This window comes from Eptatretus burgeri, chromosome 5 (assembly GCF_056783735.1).
Source record: "Eptatretus burgeri isolate ZD-2024b chromosome 5, Ebu_testis_v1, whole genome shotgun sequence".
In the NCBI taxonomy this organism is placed as follows: Eukaryota; Metazoa; Chordata; class Myxini; order Myxiniformes; family Myxinidae; genus Eptatretus; species Eptatretus burgeri.
In genome coordinates, this window is record NC_140965.1 from 42,958,267 (window position 1) to 42,975,754 (window position 17,488).

A 17,488-nucleotide genomic window follows, 5' to 3' on the forward strand; every position below is an offset into this window, starting at 1 on the left:
ATTTTACTCCACACCATGTTAATGCACTTTTCACTGCAGCAAATCACCAACAGAACTTCAAAAGAATGAAAAAAGCCCAAATTGAAGACAACATGGAAACAATCTACAGGATTTATTTTTAACAAAGCAATTACCTACATCTTATCTGAAGTTTCATCATTGTACAAAGAATCAAGTGCCTGGATTTTAAAACATCAAACTATACCTGTGCAGTAGTTGCCGTACAGAGTCCTTGTCAGTCGCTCTCTGTGCACATTGCTGGTGGTAAGGAATCTCCATCTCCAATTCTTTTGAACACAGGAATGCAGGTTTCGTCTGACTCTGCAAGCACATTATATCCAGGGAAGGAGCATCATAAGTATATGCTGTTGACATGTGCCTGGCTAAAAAAAAACACCATTCTGGAGCTGAGCAATCACATAATTCCAATGAACTCTGGAACTGGTGCCTTGAACCATCAGAACAGCATCTCATGGCTGAGTACTTAAAGGTGACATTTAATTAGCATAATGGTAAAATATTGTTGCGGTATTCGCGCCCGCCGGCGTGCTGACGGCCACGTAACTCGAATCGCGGCACGTCGCCCACCGGACGGACAATCCGGTCGTGACCCTCTCGGACTAACGCCGGGAACCAGTCACGGGTGGACCTTTCGGTCTCACCGCGATCGAGCCAATCAGCCCCCGCGTGGGATAGGGTTGCTCGCCAAATTCGACCTACCTAAGTACCCACGCGGAGGGTAGACCGGGCGATCGCACCTCGCCGCAGGTCGACTTCGGACACGGGCCACTTAAGCGACCCGTTCCGTACTATCAGAATAACCGAGCGGTGTTATCGTCGACCTCGACGGTTCGATTAATTATCGGGCGTATTCAGCCCACTACCAACCCTTTACGTGAAGCAAGATGAGGATTCAATGGGAGAAATGACGAAGCGAAGCGGGAAACAGTTCAACACAAAAGCACATTTATTCGCGGCACACGGGAAGCACACATATACAATTCCACCAAATGCACACAGAAAAGACACAATGCAATTTACACAACAAGCAAATGTAAAAGTGAAAACACAATGCAGAGCTAATACCGACTACCGAGCACACGGCAACACTTATACAATTCTACCTCACAGACGGCGCCGACAACACATACCCAAAACCAAGGAAAAGAATACCCCCAAGAATGAGGCGGGCCTGAGGCCGAGACCGGGTCGCGCCTACCCGTCTGGTGATGAGACGCGGAGCGGCGATGGCGCCCCAACCCCGCGGGCCTCGCGGGCAGTGTCTGGTAGGGGGTGGGAAAGGGGCCCCCTTGGTCGCACTATCTCAGCGCGGGGGGAAACAGGAGGGGGTTGCTGATGCTCGGGGTATAGAGGATCTTTATTATCCCTGGTGTGCGTCTCCACCTCGGCCAGGTCGCGCTGTCGGCCTCCCTCGGGTGCAGCTCCCTGCACGACGCGAGCACCCCCTCGTCTGGTGTCGCCGCCTTTCCACAGCTCGTCCCCTCCGTTCCGACTCCAACGCACACGACGAGCAGCTCCACCGCCCGCGAAGTCTTGACCCTCTGCTTCCGACTCTCCTACTCTCCGCCTCTGGACTCTCCGACTCTCCACTCTCCTGACTGACGAACACGGTCCTTTTATCCCCCCGTAGCTTCGCCTTTGACCCCCTCCCTTTGACCTTTCACCTCGCTCCCCATTGGCCCGAGAAAAAGTGGGCGTGAAGGCTTTTTGATCCACAAATTTGCATATATCGATCGTCCTGGAGGTGGGGCCAAATCGCCCCTCGCTCACCGATTGGACGGCAAAAAGTGGGCGTGTCGTTTTTGATCCGTTTTTGAAGCACAAAATCCGTGATTTTGTACACGCTGTTCGACGCGCGCCCTGCACGAGTCCAACACCGGTACCCACAGCGGGGCAAGAACGGTGGCGATGCTACGGTTGCGAGGTGTGACGGGAAGGTCGTGGCGGTTGTGGTGAAGCGGCGTTGTGGTTGGTGGTTGATGTTGTGGTTGTGGTGGTAATCATGGCGGTTGGTCCAAAATAAAGATAGTAAAAGAAAAACGGCTATCCTGAAGAGTCGCAGCTCGCATAAATGACATGTATTCCCACTAGACAACGGGTTTGGGCCTAACTACACATGTACTTACCGAGATACCTCACCTAAGGGACCTGAATGGTGGTTTGCGAATTTGGTAACCACAACACTACCCCCTCCCCTTTTTACAGACTCGTCCCGAGTCGTCAAATTTTCGTGTGCCATCATGTGTAGTTTTCCCCTAGTACAGGGGTCAGGAACGTTTTTGACTCAGAGAGCCATTAAAGCAAAATATTTGGAAATCTATTTCAGTGAGAGCCATATAACATATTTTAAGACTGAATTCAACTAAATGTGAGTATAATAAGCCTCTGAATTTATTCTTTTAAATAATGTTGTTATAATACTCACCATTAATGGGACTTCTGGTGCTGCATGGATTTGCTGATGGCTTTGTAGTCTGGTTGGTACTTGGTGAGGTTAAGCTTCATGCAAGCGTTGAGGCTTTCATCCATTAGACGTGATGTTTTTAAGATGTGAGAATGACTGCTCACATGCATACGTAGATCCAAACAAGGTCAATACAGCAATACTCACACGCTGCAGTGTGTGGTATGTGACAGGAAGCGCGTTCCAAGTTTTGATAATCAGCTCGTCTTCGGGTTGAAGTTTTTTTCATTTCTGTCTACATGTGCTTGCTCGCCAACTCCGCTTTCTGTCGTGCGATTCTTTCCAAATCTTCATTCAGTGACTTGAACTTATTCACCCACATGTCTGAGGCCTTCAGGTCAGCCACTTCTGCTTCAAAATCTCTGACGGAGACACCAGGAATGTAACTCAGGTCGGCTGTGTTCAGTGAACACTCGTTTGGATGGGTGATGAACTTAAAAAGACGAGTGTGCTCACGAAATTCTCCAAAGCATGCTTTGAATGACTGTAGGAGACTGGATGTGAAGCCAGCTAACTGGTGGAGATCAAAGTTTTGAGTGGGCTCACTTGCTGTGCATGCATCTTTAAATTGTCAGTTTTTCAAAATGTAGTAAACGACCTGTTTCAAGATCCATGATAAAGAGCTCCAGCTTGTTTTCAAAAGCAAACACGGCTTGTTGAAGGGATAACACTGTATTTCCAATGCCTTGCATTTTCACGTTGACCTGGTTCAGATGTTCAGTCATATCCACGAGATAGTAAAACTTGAGGAGCCACTCAGTTTCGGCAAGCTCAGGATGCTCAATCCCTTTCATTTCAAGGAAAGTCCGGATTTCGTTCAGGCAAGCCGCAAAATGGCTAAGCACCTTCCCTCTTGACAACCAACGCACATTGCTGTGCAAAAGCAGACCGTGATAGTTATTTCCAACTTCATCCAGCAGTGTTTTAAACTGGCGACCATTTAAGGCTCGGGCAACAATAAAGTTGATCACACGAATGACCAGCGACATCACTTCGCCAAGCTGCCCATCACACATCTGAGCACAAAGTGCCTCCTGGTGTAGAATGCAATGGAAACTTAGGATGGGTCTATTTTCATGTTCACGGAGAAGCGCCACAAATCCTTTGTTTTTCCCCACCATACACGAAGCACCATCAGTACACACTGAGATAAGTTTATCCATAGATAGATTTTTTTTCTTGAGCAAACTCCATGAAAGACTTGAATACTCACCTCTTGTGGACCCTTTTATTGGCAGAACAGCAAGACTTTCTTCGTGCAGTGTATCACCAGCAGCATATCTTGCAATCACACTGAACTGCGACAAATGGCTTACGTCTGTTGACTCATCCAAAGCCAGGGAAAAGAACGGCGCTGTATTTATGTCCTTCACTTGCGTTTCCTCCACTTGGTTTGCCATCATGATGGTACGATCATGAACAGCTCTTGCCGACCGAGGCATGTCTTGTATCTGTTTGATTATCTTGTCTTTGTTCGGAAGATCATCAAAAAGTTCATTGGCGACATCCAGCATGAACGTTTTTGCATACTCGACATCTGTGAATGGTTTTCCGTTCCTCACTATTGCTAAAGATCCAGCAAAGCTGGCGGAATTATAGTCACCTTGCCGGGTCCATACGCGGATTGGCTGCTGGCTGGCTTGTACCCTGCTCAGTAGCTCTTGGTACCCTTTCTTTCTGCTGTCTCCCGCAGGGTATTTTGATGCAAAGGTGGCATGGCGCGTGTCGAAGTGCCGCTTTATATTCGACCATTTCATCGATGCAATTTTGTCATTGCAAATTAGACACACCACAGAACCTGCTCTCTCCACAAAGGCGAATTCTTCGGCCCATTCGTCCTGAAATGTACGATACTCCTCATCTTTTTTATTTTCGCCATCTTCTTCGTCGAAGGGTTAGCTTTGAGCAAATGAGAGAGAGGGAGATGTTGACCCAAGTTAGTCTGGCTGGCCTGTGCACGGGCTGACATACTCGAGAGGTGCGGCGCGGCCGGCCGACTCTGGGATGCTGTCGCCTCAGCGGTGGCGCGTGATTGGTCGAGATGAATTCCGTGACGCGTCTCGGCGGCGGCACGTCATTGGAGGAACCGAAATCACTACTCGCGTCGGCCGCATGACTGGACGAAACAAAAACCGCTTCAGACAATTCGGAGGCATTTTTTCTTCTCTCCTTCTGCCAAGTTCAGCCCTGCACGTGAATGAAGCACGACACCATTCAAACTATAGGTAAAGCTTCCGCGAGAAATATTGGGCTTTGAAAGTTTCAAATTCCAATTTTATCTGCGAGCCAGATGCAATCATCAAAAGAGCCACACCTGGCTCGCGAGCCACACGTTCCCGACCCCTGCCCTAGTACATTTTACCTACGGATCCCTGAGTGCGACATTCATGGTATTCGTGTCCCCAAAATAAATAACCTGAGGGCTGCGTAACTATCTAAACAAACTCACTCACACGGACGACTTAAATAAAATTGCCGGCGCTAAGACAAACATGCCGGGGGCGCACTCATATTTACAGTACATCTTAACCTTAACTTACAAATTTTACACTAAACCATGGCCCAGGATCACTGAACTCTGCAAAAGAAAAGCAGTTAACAGGCAGCCAGGCTGCCCGCATGCAGTCTCTGGCTCAAACAATGCAGGTGACAGGGAACGTGGCTGGCTGCTCACACGCAGTCCAAGGCCTTCCCTTTTGAACTGAACGCAGTGAACCACAACGGTGCATGGGCTGCACAAACGCAGTCTCCGTGCCAGCTCAAGCGGCACACGCAATGAGCACAACGAATGGATGCATGAATGGATGGACGCAAACACGGTGCACGGGCCGCCACTGCAGGCCCGTGTTGTAGCTGCCAACAGGGCAGTTCTCGCAGCTTGCAAACTGCTGCCTTGCGGATCCTGGCGCACATGGAAATGAACAGGGGGGGGCAAAGCAAAAATTGAACGGGGCTGGTGAACGTGGGCAGTGGGCATGGCATGGCAAAGGTGAGCAGGCAAACAGCCCGCAGAAGAAGGCCGCTGCAGGCAAACATAGCGGGCAGATGAACTGGCCGGCACAGGCCTTGAAGCAAACACGGCCAGCCGATGGCACAGGCCTTGCAGCAAAACAACAGCTGCCGATGAAGTTGGCCGGCCTCCGCCTTGAAGCAAAACACGGCCAGCCGATGAAGTTGGCCAGCTCTTGCCGTTCAGTGGAGGTTGGTGGAGGGAGTGCGGTGGTGCTGGCCACTTGGAGGGCGGGCTCGGACCTACCTACCTGTCTCCCTCCCAACCTATCGCCTTTGCCTGTCACTGTACATACCCACTCCCTTAGTTTGTCAAACCCCAATTTAGCCCCAACTTATTTTTTTGTTGTTTTTATTTTTACTTCCCCTCTATAAATCGTCCCCTAACCCCCTTTATCGTCTTTGTTCGGCTAACCTATCCTGTCACCTAGCCTACTCCCAACCCCTACGTTCCCTTCCCGGAGGGGAATAAGGGAGAGCTAACGTCCTGTGTCGAGGCCCAACGAAGCCTCAGGATGGCCTCCCCAGAGTTCAGCGATCTATAACCAAAGTGGGTCCAGCGGCCCACAACGACAGCGAGGGGATGGATGGTGCGGAGGGGTACATCTCCTAATCTACCCTAACCATTTAACTGTTAAACTACCCCGGGGCTTTCAACAAGCGCCTCTCGCTTAAACTATTGGTTCTAACAACCCAGATTCCCGTCGCCTGTGTTGGTGTCCTCACAATTTCGGGCCTCGCCCCCCAATTTTCTCTCCGTGCCCTCACACGGTCTCATGGCTGGGACACGTGGCTCCCTTTGGCAGGCACGACCCTCTGCCAATTCTCCGACGATGGCACCCCCGGGCACTACACTGCCTCCGAGCCTACCAGCTCCCTAACACTGGGGAGTGCCCCCCATGGCACCTCCCCTGAAACGCACACGTGGCAGGCTGGCTTCCCAGGCCCCTTTCCGAGGGTCACCCTTGCCCACAACACTGCCCACGTGGCTAATGGCGCCCCGGGCCCCCGCCCCGGGCCCCCGCACCAAGCAGGCGCACCCGTGCCCACTACGCTATCCCGGCCCCCCATGGGCCCTTGGCCTACCACGGCCGACTAGCCTGGTGCCCGGGGTACCCACTCAGCGATACTCACCTTTCGCAGCCACGTTCCCAAGCCCGTCAACAGGGCTCCTGCACCCCTCCAAATGGGTTTCGAGCCTACTTCCCCACCAACAACAAAACGACTTCCATTTTTCAATTTGACTAACCCCCTAACTCACTTTATACTGACCCCGGGGTCCCTTGGGCGGGAGTCACTCCTCCCCCCAATCACTCATCGCACCATGCATTCCCCATTCGCTCCACTCACACAGACCCGCTGGCCTCACTCACTCACCAAGTACTCACCTCACAACTCACCAACTCTTCAACACACACACCGCTGAACTCTGCCATCCTCCTAACTACCTCCCCTAACTAACTCGTGCTCCCACGTCGTCCCTTAAACTAGTAGCACGTTCCTTTTAACACTACGTAGCTAAACTACGTCAACTCTCCACATTCACAAGTCTGTCACTGTCTCCTAATAATCTCATTTTATTTCCCAACCTAAATCTGGCTACAATCCCTCCAACTAATCCATTCCACGGACTCCATGAGGAGTTACCCCTGCCCCATGGAGTCGGTCTAACTAAGCTGACCCTTCCCCCTAACTAGTTTCCATCCTGTGCCCAGGATAAGGGGGTCTTTCACCCCTTGCCCAGGAATCCTGTGCACCCGAAAGTGAGGCTTGCTTCTTTTTTTTTTTTCTTTTTTTTTTTCATGCGCAGCACCTGCGCGGCAACTCGCGCACTTCGCACCTGCCCGTGACGTCATGCAGCTGCACGTGTACCTCGTCCCTCCTTGGACGGTACCATCCGGCCGAGATACCCCTCCTGCCGGATTCCAACCACACGTGCAGCCATGACGTCACCGTGCGCATAAAAAAAAAACAAGCCCCACGTCTCGAGGGGTTCCCCACGCGAACACATGTGCTTTGCCCGTTGGAGCTTAACACACACGATCGCGTGGAGAACCCGTCCGGTCCAAATCCATTTCCTGCCTAAACTTTGTCCGTCCGCGGGATCGGCAAATCCACCGCTGGCGTTTCCGGACCGGGACTTCACTCTCGCAAGCGAGCACGTGGCGGTCTCGTGCGTTGCACAGCACGGACCGCGTGCTCACTGCTGGGTGAACCCGGCACGGTCCCCGAAATAGCTACAGCCGCTACTCGGCTTTCTCTCCTCTGTCGCCGTCTCCGTCTCCATTCCACACACGCATACCTGCGTGTTACGACGCACACAGTCCACTCCATCACATTCACACCGGGAGACGCGGCTGCGTGCTCCCGCATGCCAACCGACATCTCCCTCACATACCGCTCTCTCACACACACGGTCTCCCTTGCACACAGCGACCTTGCACACGGCCGTTCACTCACGCGTGCGGGGGCACTCACCCGCGGTGCCTCACTCACACTCCGTGCCTCATCCACACACGCGGGGGCACTCACCCGCGGTTCCTCATCCACACACGCGGGGGCACTCAACCGCGGTGTCTCATCCATACTCCGTGCCTCACTCACACACGCGGGGGCACACACCCGCGGTGCCTCACTCACACTCCGTGCCTCATCCACACACGGCGTGCTGGGAAGCACGTACTCCGGCACCATCGCCACCACACCACTCACACACGGGGTCGCTTCCACACACGGGGACGCACTCACACCTTGCACCACACACACAGGGACAACCACACTGGGGATTCGTGTCCCCACAAGGGTCTCCGGGGCCTCTATACCCCCCAAGCTCTCCAAGCACCTGTCCACAGCACCCGTCCTCTCAACCTCGCAAAGCACGACCGAACTCACCTGGTCGTGACTCGCCTCAAGGGGGCAGACTCCCTCCCCTCGTTCCTGGAGGAGGTCATCCAGGTGCTCGCACTGGGTCTCTACCCAGTCCGCCAGCTCACCCCCATTATCCTCCACTACCTCTGTGTGTGTGTGTGCGTCACTTACCCCGTCTTCCTCGTGTAGTCTTTCCTCTATTTTTTCTATCTCCCGTGTCTCTGCCAACTCTTCACCCTTTACCTCCCTTGTCTCAACTATTATTTCCTTTGTCACGGCCTTCATGCCCGCCTGCAGGCATCGGCCCATGTTCTGCGTCTCACCCCGGAACTTTTTCATTTCTTCCTTCATGTTTGCTTCCATTCCGTTTATTTGCTTGTTCATTTCGTTTTTCATTTCATTTGTATTTGTATCCATCTTTTCGTTCATGCCTTTCATTTCGTTTGTATTTGTATCCATCTTTTCGTTTATTTGTTGTGTATTCGCATCCATCGTCGTTTTCACTTCATTCATTTGCTTGTTCATGTCTTTCATTTCGTTTTTTATTTCATTTGTCATTGCCGCCAGCATGGCGCATAGCTGGGCCACGTCGGGTGCGCTTGAGTGAGCCGTTTCGGCAGGGGTTGGGGAAGGGTCTTGGTGGAGAGGGGGGGGGAGGTGTCATACACCGCGGCCGCTGCCGCACCCACCTCGGGCCCTGGGTTCAGTTGGGCGAGTCCGTGTTCCTGCACAATCAACATTTCCTGCTCGGGGATTCCATCCTGAACCATGGACTCTACATTATTACACATATACATTTCTAATACCCCCGGCTCCCGCTCGCCTTGAGACGCCATCTTGCTTCTCTTAAAGGGTTAATTTCGCTCGCTCGTAATTTGGAGGGAATCGGTGGTCGCTTCTCTCACCCCTGGACCGATTCCCGTGAATTTAATTGGAGACAGGACAGCCCGTTTTCCTGTTCTCCGATTCCAGTGCCGCGAGGAGGGCGATGAATTTGTATCCCACGACCTGACACCAGTGTTGCGGTATTCGCGCCCGCCGGCGTGCTGACGGCCACGTAACTCGAATCGCGGCACGTCGCCCACCGGACGGACAATCCAGTCGTGACCCTCTCGGACTAACGCCGGGAACCAGTCACGGGTGGACCTTTCGGTCTCACCGCGATCGAGCCAATCAGCCCCCGCGTGGGATAGGGTTGCTCACCAAATTCGACCTACCTAAGTACCCACGCGGAGGGTAGACCGGGCGATCGCACCTCGCCGCAGGTCGACTTCGGACACGGGCCACTTAAGCGACCCGTTCCGTACTATCAGAATAACCGAGCGGTGTTATCGTCGACCTCGACGGTTCGATTAATTATCGGGCGTATTCAGCCCACTACCAACCCTTTACGTGAAGCAAGATGGGGATTCAATGGGAGAAATGACGAAGCGAAGCGGGAAACAGTTCAACACAAAAGCACATTTATTCGCGGCACACGGGAAGCACACATATACAATTCCACCAAATGCACACAGAAAAGACACAATGCAATTTACACAAAAAGCAAATGTAAAAGTGAAAACACAATGCAGAGCTAATACCGACTACCGAGCACACGGCAACACTTATACAATTCTACCTCACAGACGGCGCCGACAACACATACCCAAAACCAAGGAAAAGAATACCCCCAAGAATGAGGCGGGCCTGAGGCCGAGACCGGGTCGCGCCTACCCGTCTGGTGATGAGACGCGGAGCGGCGATGGCGCCCCAACCCCGCGGGCAGTGTCTGGTAGGGGGTGGGAAAGGGGCCCCCTTGGTCGCACTATCTCAGCGCGGGGGGAAACAGGAGGGGGTTGCTGATGCTCGGGGTATAGAGGATCTTTATTATCCCTGGTGTGCGTCTCCACCTCGGCCAGGTCGCGCTGTCGGCCTCCCTCGGGTGCAGCTCCCTGCACGACGCGAGCACCCCCTCGTCTGGTGTCGCCGCCTTTCCACAGCTCGTCCCCTCCGTTCCGACTCCAACGCACACGACGAGCAGCTCCACCGCCCGCGAAGTCTTGACCCTCTGCTTCCGACTCTCCTACTCTCCGCCTCTGGACTCTCCGACTCTCCATTCTCCTGACTGACGAACACGGTCCTTTTATCCCCCCGTAGCTTCGCCTTTGACCCCCTCCCTTTGACCTTTCACCTCGCTCCCCATTGGCCCGAGAAAAAGTGGGCGTGACGGCTTTTTGATCCACAAATTTGCATATATCGATCGTCCTGGAGGCGGGGCCAAATCGCCCCTCGCTCACCGATTGGACGGCAAAAAGTGGGCGTGTGTCGTTTTTGATCCGTTTTTGAAGCACAAAATCCGTGATTTTGTACACGCTGTTCGACGCGCGCCCTGCACGAGTCCAACACCGGTACCCACAGCGGGGCAAGAACGGTGGCGATGCTACGGTTGCGAGGTGTGACGGGAAGGTCGTGGCGGTTGTGGTGAAGCGGCGTTGTGGTTGGTGGTTGATGTTGTGGTTGTGGTGGTAATCATGGCGGTTGGTCCAAAATAAAGATAGTAAAAGAAAAACGGCTATCCTGAAGAGTCGCAGCTCGCATAAATGACATGTATTCCCACTAGACAACGGGTTTGGGCCTAACTACACATGTACTTACCGAGATACCTCACCTAAGGGACCTGAATGGTGGTTTGCGAATTTGGTAACCACAACAATATATAATCGACCTTATGACAAAATCAGCAGAGGTTTCCACTAGTCCATTAACAATGAGGCAGCTCTAAACCTTGGAAGCCATTCCATCATCAGTGAGCAACTCTATATCATGGAGGTACTATGGTACATCATGCCATTGTTAAAAAAAAATAAAAAAACTGGTGCTCAGATGCTATGCCTACAGAAAGACGGCATGATTTATTGGAAGAACATCTTGATAAATCAAATTATTCATTCAAAAAAATGTTCAGATAAGTGCTAAGTTGTAAAGCTTATAAAATATTTTAGTACAGTTGTTCAAAAACACTTCAACTGCTAGGGGTAGTACACTGTCTTTCATTGTTATCTGAGAAAAGATGCATTTGAATGCTGAGCACAAGTTGGAGGTTGTGGCCTCTCCTTTTAAGGAAAAATATAAAAGGTGGGATAAGTTTGGCAGGTTTTTTTGTTTATTTTCCATTTCCATGCCTGTGTGACAAACACTCGAGAAAGGCAAAGAGAACTGGTCAGCCAAAGGAACACACTGGTGAAACTTTAAACCTTGTGCTGATAATAATGGTACTATAATAATATTCTATAACCAGCAGACATAATATTTTTGTATATCGACGAGACGAGTAGAAAAAGTGAATGTTCATTTCCTTTGCTGTGCCAGGCAAGCAGTCAAATGATGTCACCAAGTCAAACCACCATCTGAAGGCAGCTCAGCATCTATCGCAGAAGATCAGCAAATATAACAGACAATGCCGCCTCAAGCTGTTGCAAAAGGTAATGACTTAAGGTGGCCTGACCTGCACTGCTCCTTTCACACAGATGAGCTCCAGTAGCAAGAATCGATATGAGTACCGAGCATAAAAGCCCTGAAAGCAAACACTACGGATGTGCTTGAACCATAATGGGAAGGAAATGGCTAAGACGTGGCCTACTTACACCCACTCTGGTTTCCCATAACAAGAGGCAACAGTAAGATGTGGCCTACTTACTCACACCCACTCGGGTTTCCCATAACAAGAGGCAACAGTAAGATGTGGCCTACTTACTCACACCCACTCGGGTTTCCCATAACAAAAGGCAACAGCGAGATGAATGCAAACTCCATTAATAGTTCCACATATAGCTGATGGGTCCTGGGTAAATGAGAAGGAGCAAACACATTCGATAGAAAAATCCATTTAAAACTAAAGTTCGTGGAACACCTTACCTCTTGCAGTGTTCAAATATATAATTCAATTGAAATAAAATAATGTTTTCAAAAGGCCGTATAAAAAATATTCGGAAGGTTTAGCACCTTTGATGCCGTCTTATACACCACTTTATTTAAAATGTCCAAGTGCTGTTAAATGGAAGAGTTTTGAAAGTGGCAAGAAGGCAATTTGTGTTCTTCAGTGTTCAAGTATATAATTCAATTGAAATGAGAGACTTTAAAGATTGTAGAAAAAAAAAAATCCAGAAAGTTTACAGCTGTAAATGCAGTGCTTTATACACCACCTTATTTAACACACTACAACCGTTATTTGTGCCTGTTGTATGTGTCCTTTTAGGCTGTGGCCATTCCCCATAAGGGCCTCAAAAAGCAGGGTAACCCCTCCCCAAGGTAGAACAAACCACAACCATAATTTTTTGGTTTATTGGGATGTCTGAAGTAGGAAATGGATGGTTGTGAAAAAATATATTGTGGATAGCATGTATTTTGGTCATGATTTGTGTTCGTAGTCTCCAATAATTTGGTGAATGTTGCGAAATCACGAAAATGACTGTTAAACCTGCAATTTTCAACCGATTTGCACAAATAAGGTGTCATTTTGTAGGAAATCTGAAAGGGCAGTACATAATTAGGTTGTGACAGTATTGTTTTGCCTAAAAAAAAAAAATAAGAGTGTGTATGTGTCAAATCCAATTCCGAGGAACATGTTTTTAGTCCCTGTTATTTTACCATTCCTTCTTTGTCTTTGTAGGGCAGATAAACTTTCATCATTGAATGCAGTACAAGAAAAGCATAATGGACGGTGAACCTCCTGAAAAGAAACCTCATTTGAACACTAAACAATGTATATTGTGCTTCAAATCCCTTACAAAAGGAGGTGCTGTTGTCAAGAATCCAACCCAGGATGGCCTTAGGACTATCATGAATGTATGTAAGAAACGCAAAGATGATGTCTATGAATTATTTTCCCCCTTAGAAGACCAAATTCTCTCCAGCGAGATTCATGCGAGCTTCCACAAACTTTGCCGTGCAAAATATACATGTTCCTCAAACAATTACATGTATGATGATGCCGCAGGTCCATCTACAAGTAGTCCCTCATTGTGGCAAAGCAGTACATCACATTCCTCCAATTTCAATATCCGTACTCAATGTTTTGTTTGTGGCAAAGGAGACAAGAAATCAGAAAAATTGACTTGAATTACAACTGGAAGTGGTAAATCCACCAGACAGAGTTCTGGAAGCAGCCGCCAAACGAAATGATGAATAGATTCATACTCGAATGCTTACACATTCAGACCTCTTTGCCTTTGATGCAAAGTATCATCGGAGTTGTTATGGACATTATATCAGTGATCGCAACATTGAAGCAGCATGTTCGAAGGCAGCCACATCTGACAAAGAACAGACTTGTCACGAGAAAGTATTCCACGTTGTTCAGAATGAGCTTGAGAAATCAGAGCGATCCCAAAAATTGACTGACAAGCCTCTCTCTCCTGAAAGAAAAGTATGTCCAAGCATTGGTTGACATAGGGGTCAGTGTGACCACTCCTTGGCTTTTTTCACAAGATCTTGGCTATTTGTTGTTCACCTTGGCGTCTTGGTTTTCAATAGGTTTTCTTGGCGTATAGGTTTTCTATTATCATCGCTTTTCTGAAACCTTGTGAATTCTTGGCTTTTTTCATTTGCTCACCTTGGCATTTATGAAAATGAGGAGTGGTCACACTGATAGGGGTGACTGATGCACAACAATATTAGTCCTAGAAGTTAAAGACAAAGCTAAAAAATTATTATGGAAACAGACTAATCTTCGTGCAATGCCGTGGAAAATCAGACTTGGTCTGTTCAGGCAACATGACAATTGGTGATGCATTCCAACAAGCATCACACATGGAAACTGATGATGACATTGAGTTTTCTGATTTACATTCAGCAAAATATCAGCTTGATGAATATCAGATCTTGCATATGGCAGCAGCAATCCTGAGAAGCCATATGAGTAATATAACTGAAAGTGACAACTACATATCTAGTTTTGGTCTGGAGCTAGAGGAGTGTGGAAAATTTGTGCCAGATTGTCTGTATGATTTTCTATCATGGTGTGTGAGCAAACAAGCATTTGACTCTGTATCTTGCTTTGCCAATGGTGACTCTCAAACTTGGGAGCTGAAGATCATTGCTATATGCCAAAATATCATTGCTCAGAGTCGGCGAATATGGACACCAATAAGTCTAGTTTAGGAATCTCTGTGCATCATTTGTTTGGGAGTAAGAAACTGGTTGATTATCTTCATGACTTGGGCTACTCTGTGTCCTACGATGAAGTATGGAGGTTTCTTACATCAGTTGCACTTAACCAAAAAGGGACAGACGTGTACATACCTAGTGGACTTCAAAGTGTGAATGACCTTGTTATGGTGGATGCTGCCATTTATAATTTTGACCAAAATGAAGAGACCCTTGATGGCAAATCCACAGCCCATGCTATGGCTGCAGTCCTGTACAAGTGCTGCCTGATAGATGCTTCAAAATGTCAAGTAAAACGAGTCAAGGAAAAGTCACTCTCTTCTGCCAATGCATAAACACTCGATGATGACATACGAAGGTAATAATATGTATTTCATCCAAAAGCATCCAGCAGTGTGTTGCTGGGGGTGCTAAATTTACATAATTTTGCTTGGTTATTATAACAATAGAGTGACATAATCTTAGAATGTGTTAGTGCAATGCTTTTCTTAATGCTATTTAACCAATTAGTGTAAGGTGTTGGTTTGCTCTACCAATGTATTTATCATGTCATGTAGTAATGAATGTAATGCATACATGTTCATCTAGTGATCTTGTAGAATATGGTGGTGGGTTGCATGCTTGTCTTTACTGTTTTTAGGTATGTAAAACCTGCACGCAGACCTGAGCCATCAGAGGCCCACGTAACAGTTACCGATGTTCGCCAGAATGCGGACAGTTACAGAAAAGCAAATCAGAAAGACCTCCTATGGCAACTCGCTCGTCTACAGGAACGAGATGCAGAACAGTCAATACCAGCCTGGAATGGGTTTAACTCCATCATCTGTGAGAAGACCATGCCAGTGACTACTATTAGATACATGCCCTTCCTAAGGGCCCTGTCACACATTGACGTTTTAGCCAAACGATGCACCGCAGCTTGATCTCTCTGACATCCTCCCTAAAATCCAGTCCATACTCTTCTTCTTCTTCTTCTTCTTTCGGCTGCTCCCGTTAGGGGTCGCCACAGCGGATCATCCGTATGATCCGCATAGTGATTTGGCACATGTTTTACGCCGAATGCCCTTCCTGACGCAACCCTGGTCGCCTCTTACGACACAGGGATATGGTACACCTATTTTAACCGGGGTATACACCGGCCCAGTATACTGGTACTCATTTCGCTGACTTCGGAAGGATGACAGGCAGAGTCAACCCCCTGGTGTATTAATTCAGTGGCCCAACGGGGCTTGAACTCAGGACCTTTTGGATCCCAAGCCGCTGCCCTAACCACTGCACCAACACCAGGCTTAAAATCCAGTTCATACAAGTGCTGAAAAGTGTGGGGGCCAGTACACACCCCTGACGAACTCCAGTAACAACTGGAAATAAGTCAGAGATGGTACCACCACACTTCACAGCACTCTCAGTACCAGAGTAGAGTTCAGACATCAGATCGATCAGTTTTGGTGGCACCCCACAAAGACCAAGAATCCTCCAGAGGACATCCCGATTCACTGAATCGAACGCTTTACAGAGATCAACATAGGCTGCAAGCAGCGCTTGCCGAAACTCTCGTTTGCGTTTGGTGAGGACACGAAGAGCAAGGATACGGTCAATCGTTGACCTCTTTGGTGTAAAGCCTGACTGCTCTGGACGCTGGTGCTCAAGCAGATGGTGGCGAACCCTATCAAGAATTATCCGAGCAAAGACTTTGCCCGGCACTGAGAGCAGCGTCACCCCTCGGTAGTTGTTGCAGTCTTGGCGATCACCCTTCCCTTTCCAAAGAGGAACAACAAGGCCCCTCTCCCAATCAGTTTGGATGATGCCCGTGTTCCAGGCAGAGCACATAACTGCATGCAACGACACGAGTGCAGCATTTCCACCAGCCTTGAGAAGTTCATCATGGATGCCACAGATCCCTGGAGCTTTGCCCCTTTTCAACCGGTTCACCGCAGCCCGTGTTTCCACAAGCGAAGGTGGACCACAGTTGATTCGAGGGTCAGCAACAGGGATTGTAACACCCTTGACGTCCAACTCGACAGCTGGGGGATCAGCCTGGTACAAGCGCTCACAGTAACTGGCCCAGCAGGCCTTCACTTCAGACTCCTCTGTCAAGAGCCTACCACTCTCTGCTCTAACTGCAGTGCTCCGAGGGATGGGCTTGGTTGAACGCAATGCGCGAATTCCCCTGTAAGCCGGACGAGAATCACCTGTCCACAGGTGATGCTCTACCCCCTCACAGATTCCTCGCACATAGGCCTCCTTGTCCACCCTCAGTGCACGTACAGTTTTACGCCTCAGCTCCCTGAACAGCTCAGCTCTGCCATTCAGCCTGGCCCTGTGACTCTGGGCAATGGTATCCAGTGTCCCTTGAGACAAAATTCTTCTTTGTCCTGCGGTGAGTTCCAAGACATCCACTGGCAACATCAAGGAAGGTGGTCTTGAAGGCACTCCACAACTCTTCAGGACCCCCCCAAAGCACCCAGACCCCCCAAGTGTCCACTCAGCCTGTTCACAAACTCCTCAGCTACTCTCTCATCCCTGAACTTGCCAACATCCAGCCAATGCTGGATGGTAGAATTCTCCTGGATTTAAGCTGCAACTTCAGAGTTGCTACAACAAGCCTGTGGTCGGTATTGAGGAACTGAGCACTCCAATAGACTGGAGTTCTGAATAATCCTCCAGTGGCCATCAACGAGCACATGATTAATCTCCTTTGCCACACCACCAGCGTTGGAATGACAAGTCCAGTGATGAGCCTGTGGGCGCTGAAACCATGAAACAGCCACTCTAAGTCCACGACCTCTTGCAAAGTCAAGGAACTTAGTGTTAATCTGGTTCACAGTTCCAGATTAATGGGGACCAACACGTCTCATAACCATCCCCGTCAATGCCAGTCGATGCACTGAAATCCCCCAAGACGAGAAGAGTATTTCACCTGAGGCACGAATATAGCACAGACTTGAGCATGGCATACAATGTATCCTTCACAGTGAG

The 17,488-nt window shown here is 49.3% G+C and overlaps 1 protein-coding gene across 7 annotated transcripts in view; it reads right to left on the reverse strand.

Annotated features, from left to right (window-relative positions):
* Positions 1-17,488, reverse strand: part of LOC147026324 (uncharacterized) — a 126,453-nt gene that overhangs the window by 63,746 nt on the left and 45,219 nt on the right. For all 7 annotated transcript variants that reach the window (XM_085881626.1, XM_085881625.1, XM_085881624.1 and 4 more), the window contains one exon: positions 206-321. In XM_085881626.1, coding sequence (XP_085737752.1) covers positions 206-321 — 116 coding nt within the window. The remainder of the gene's footprint in view (positions 1-205; positions 322-17,488) is intronic.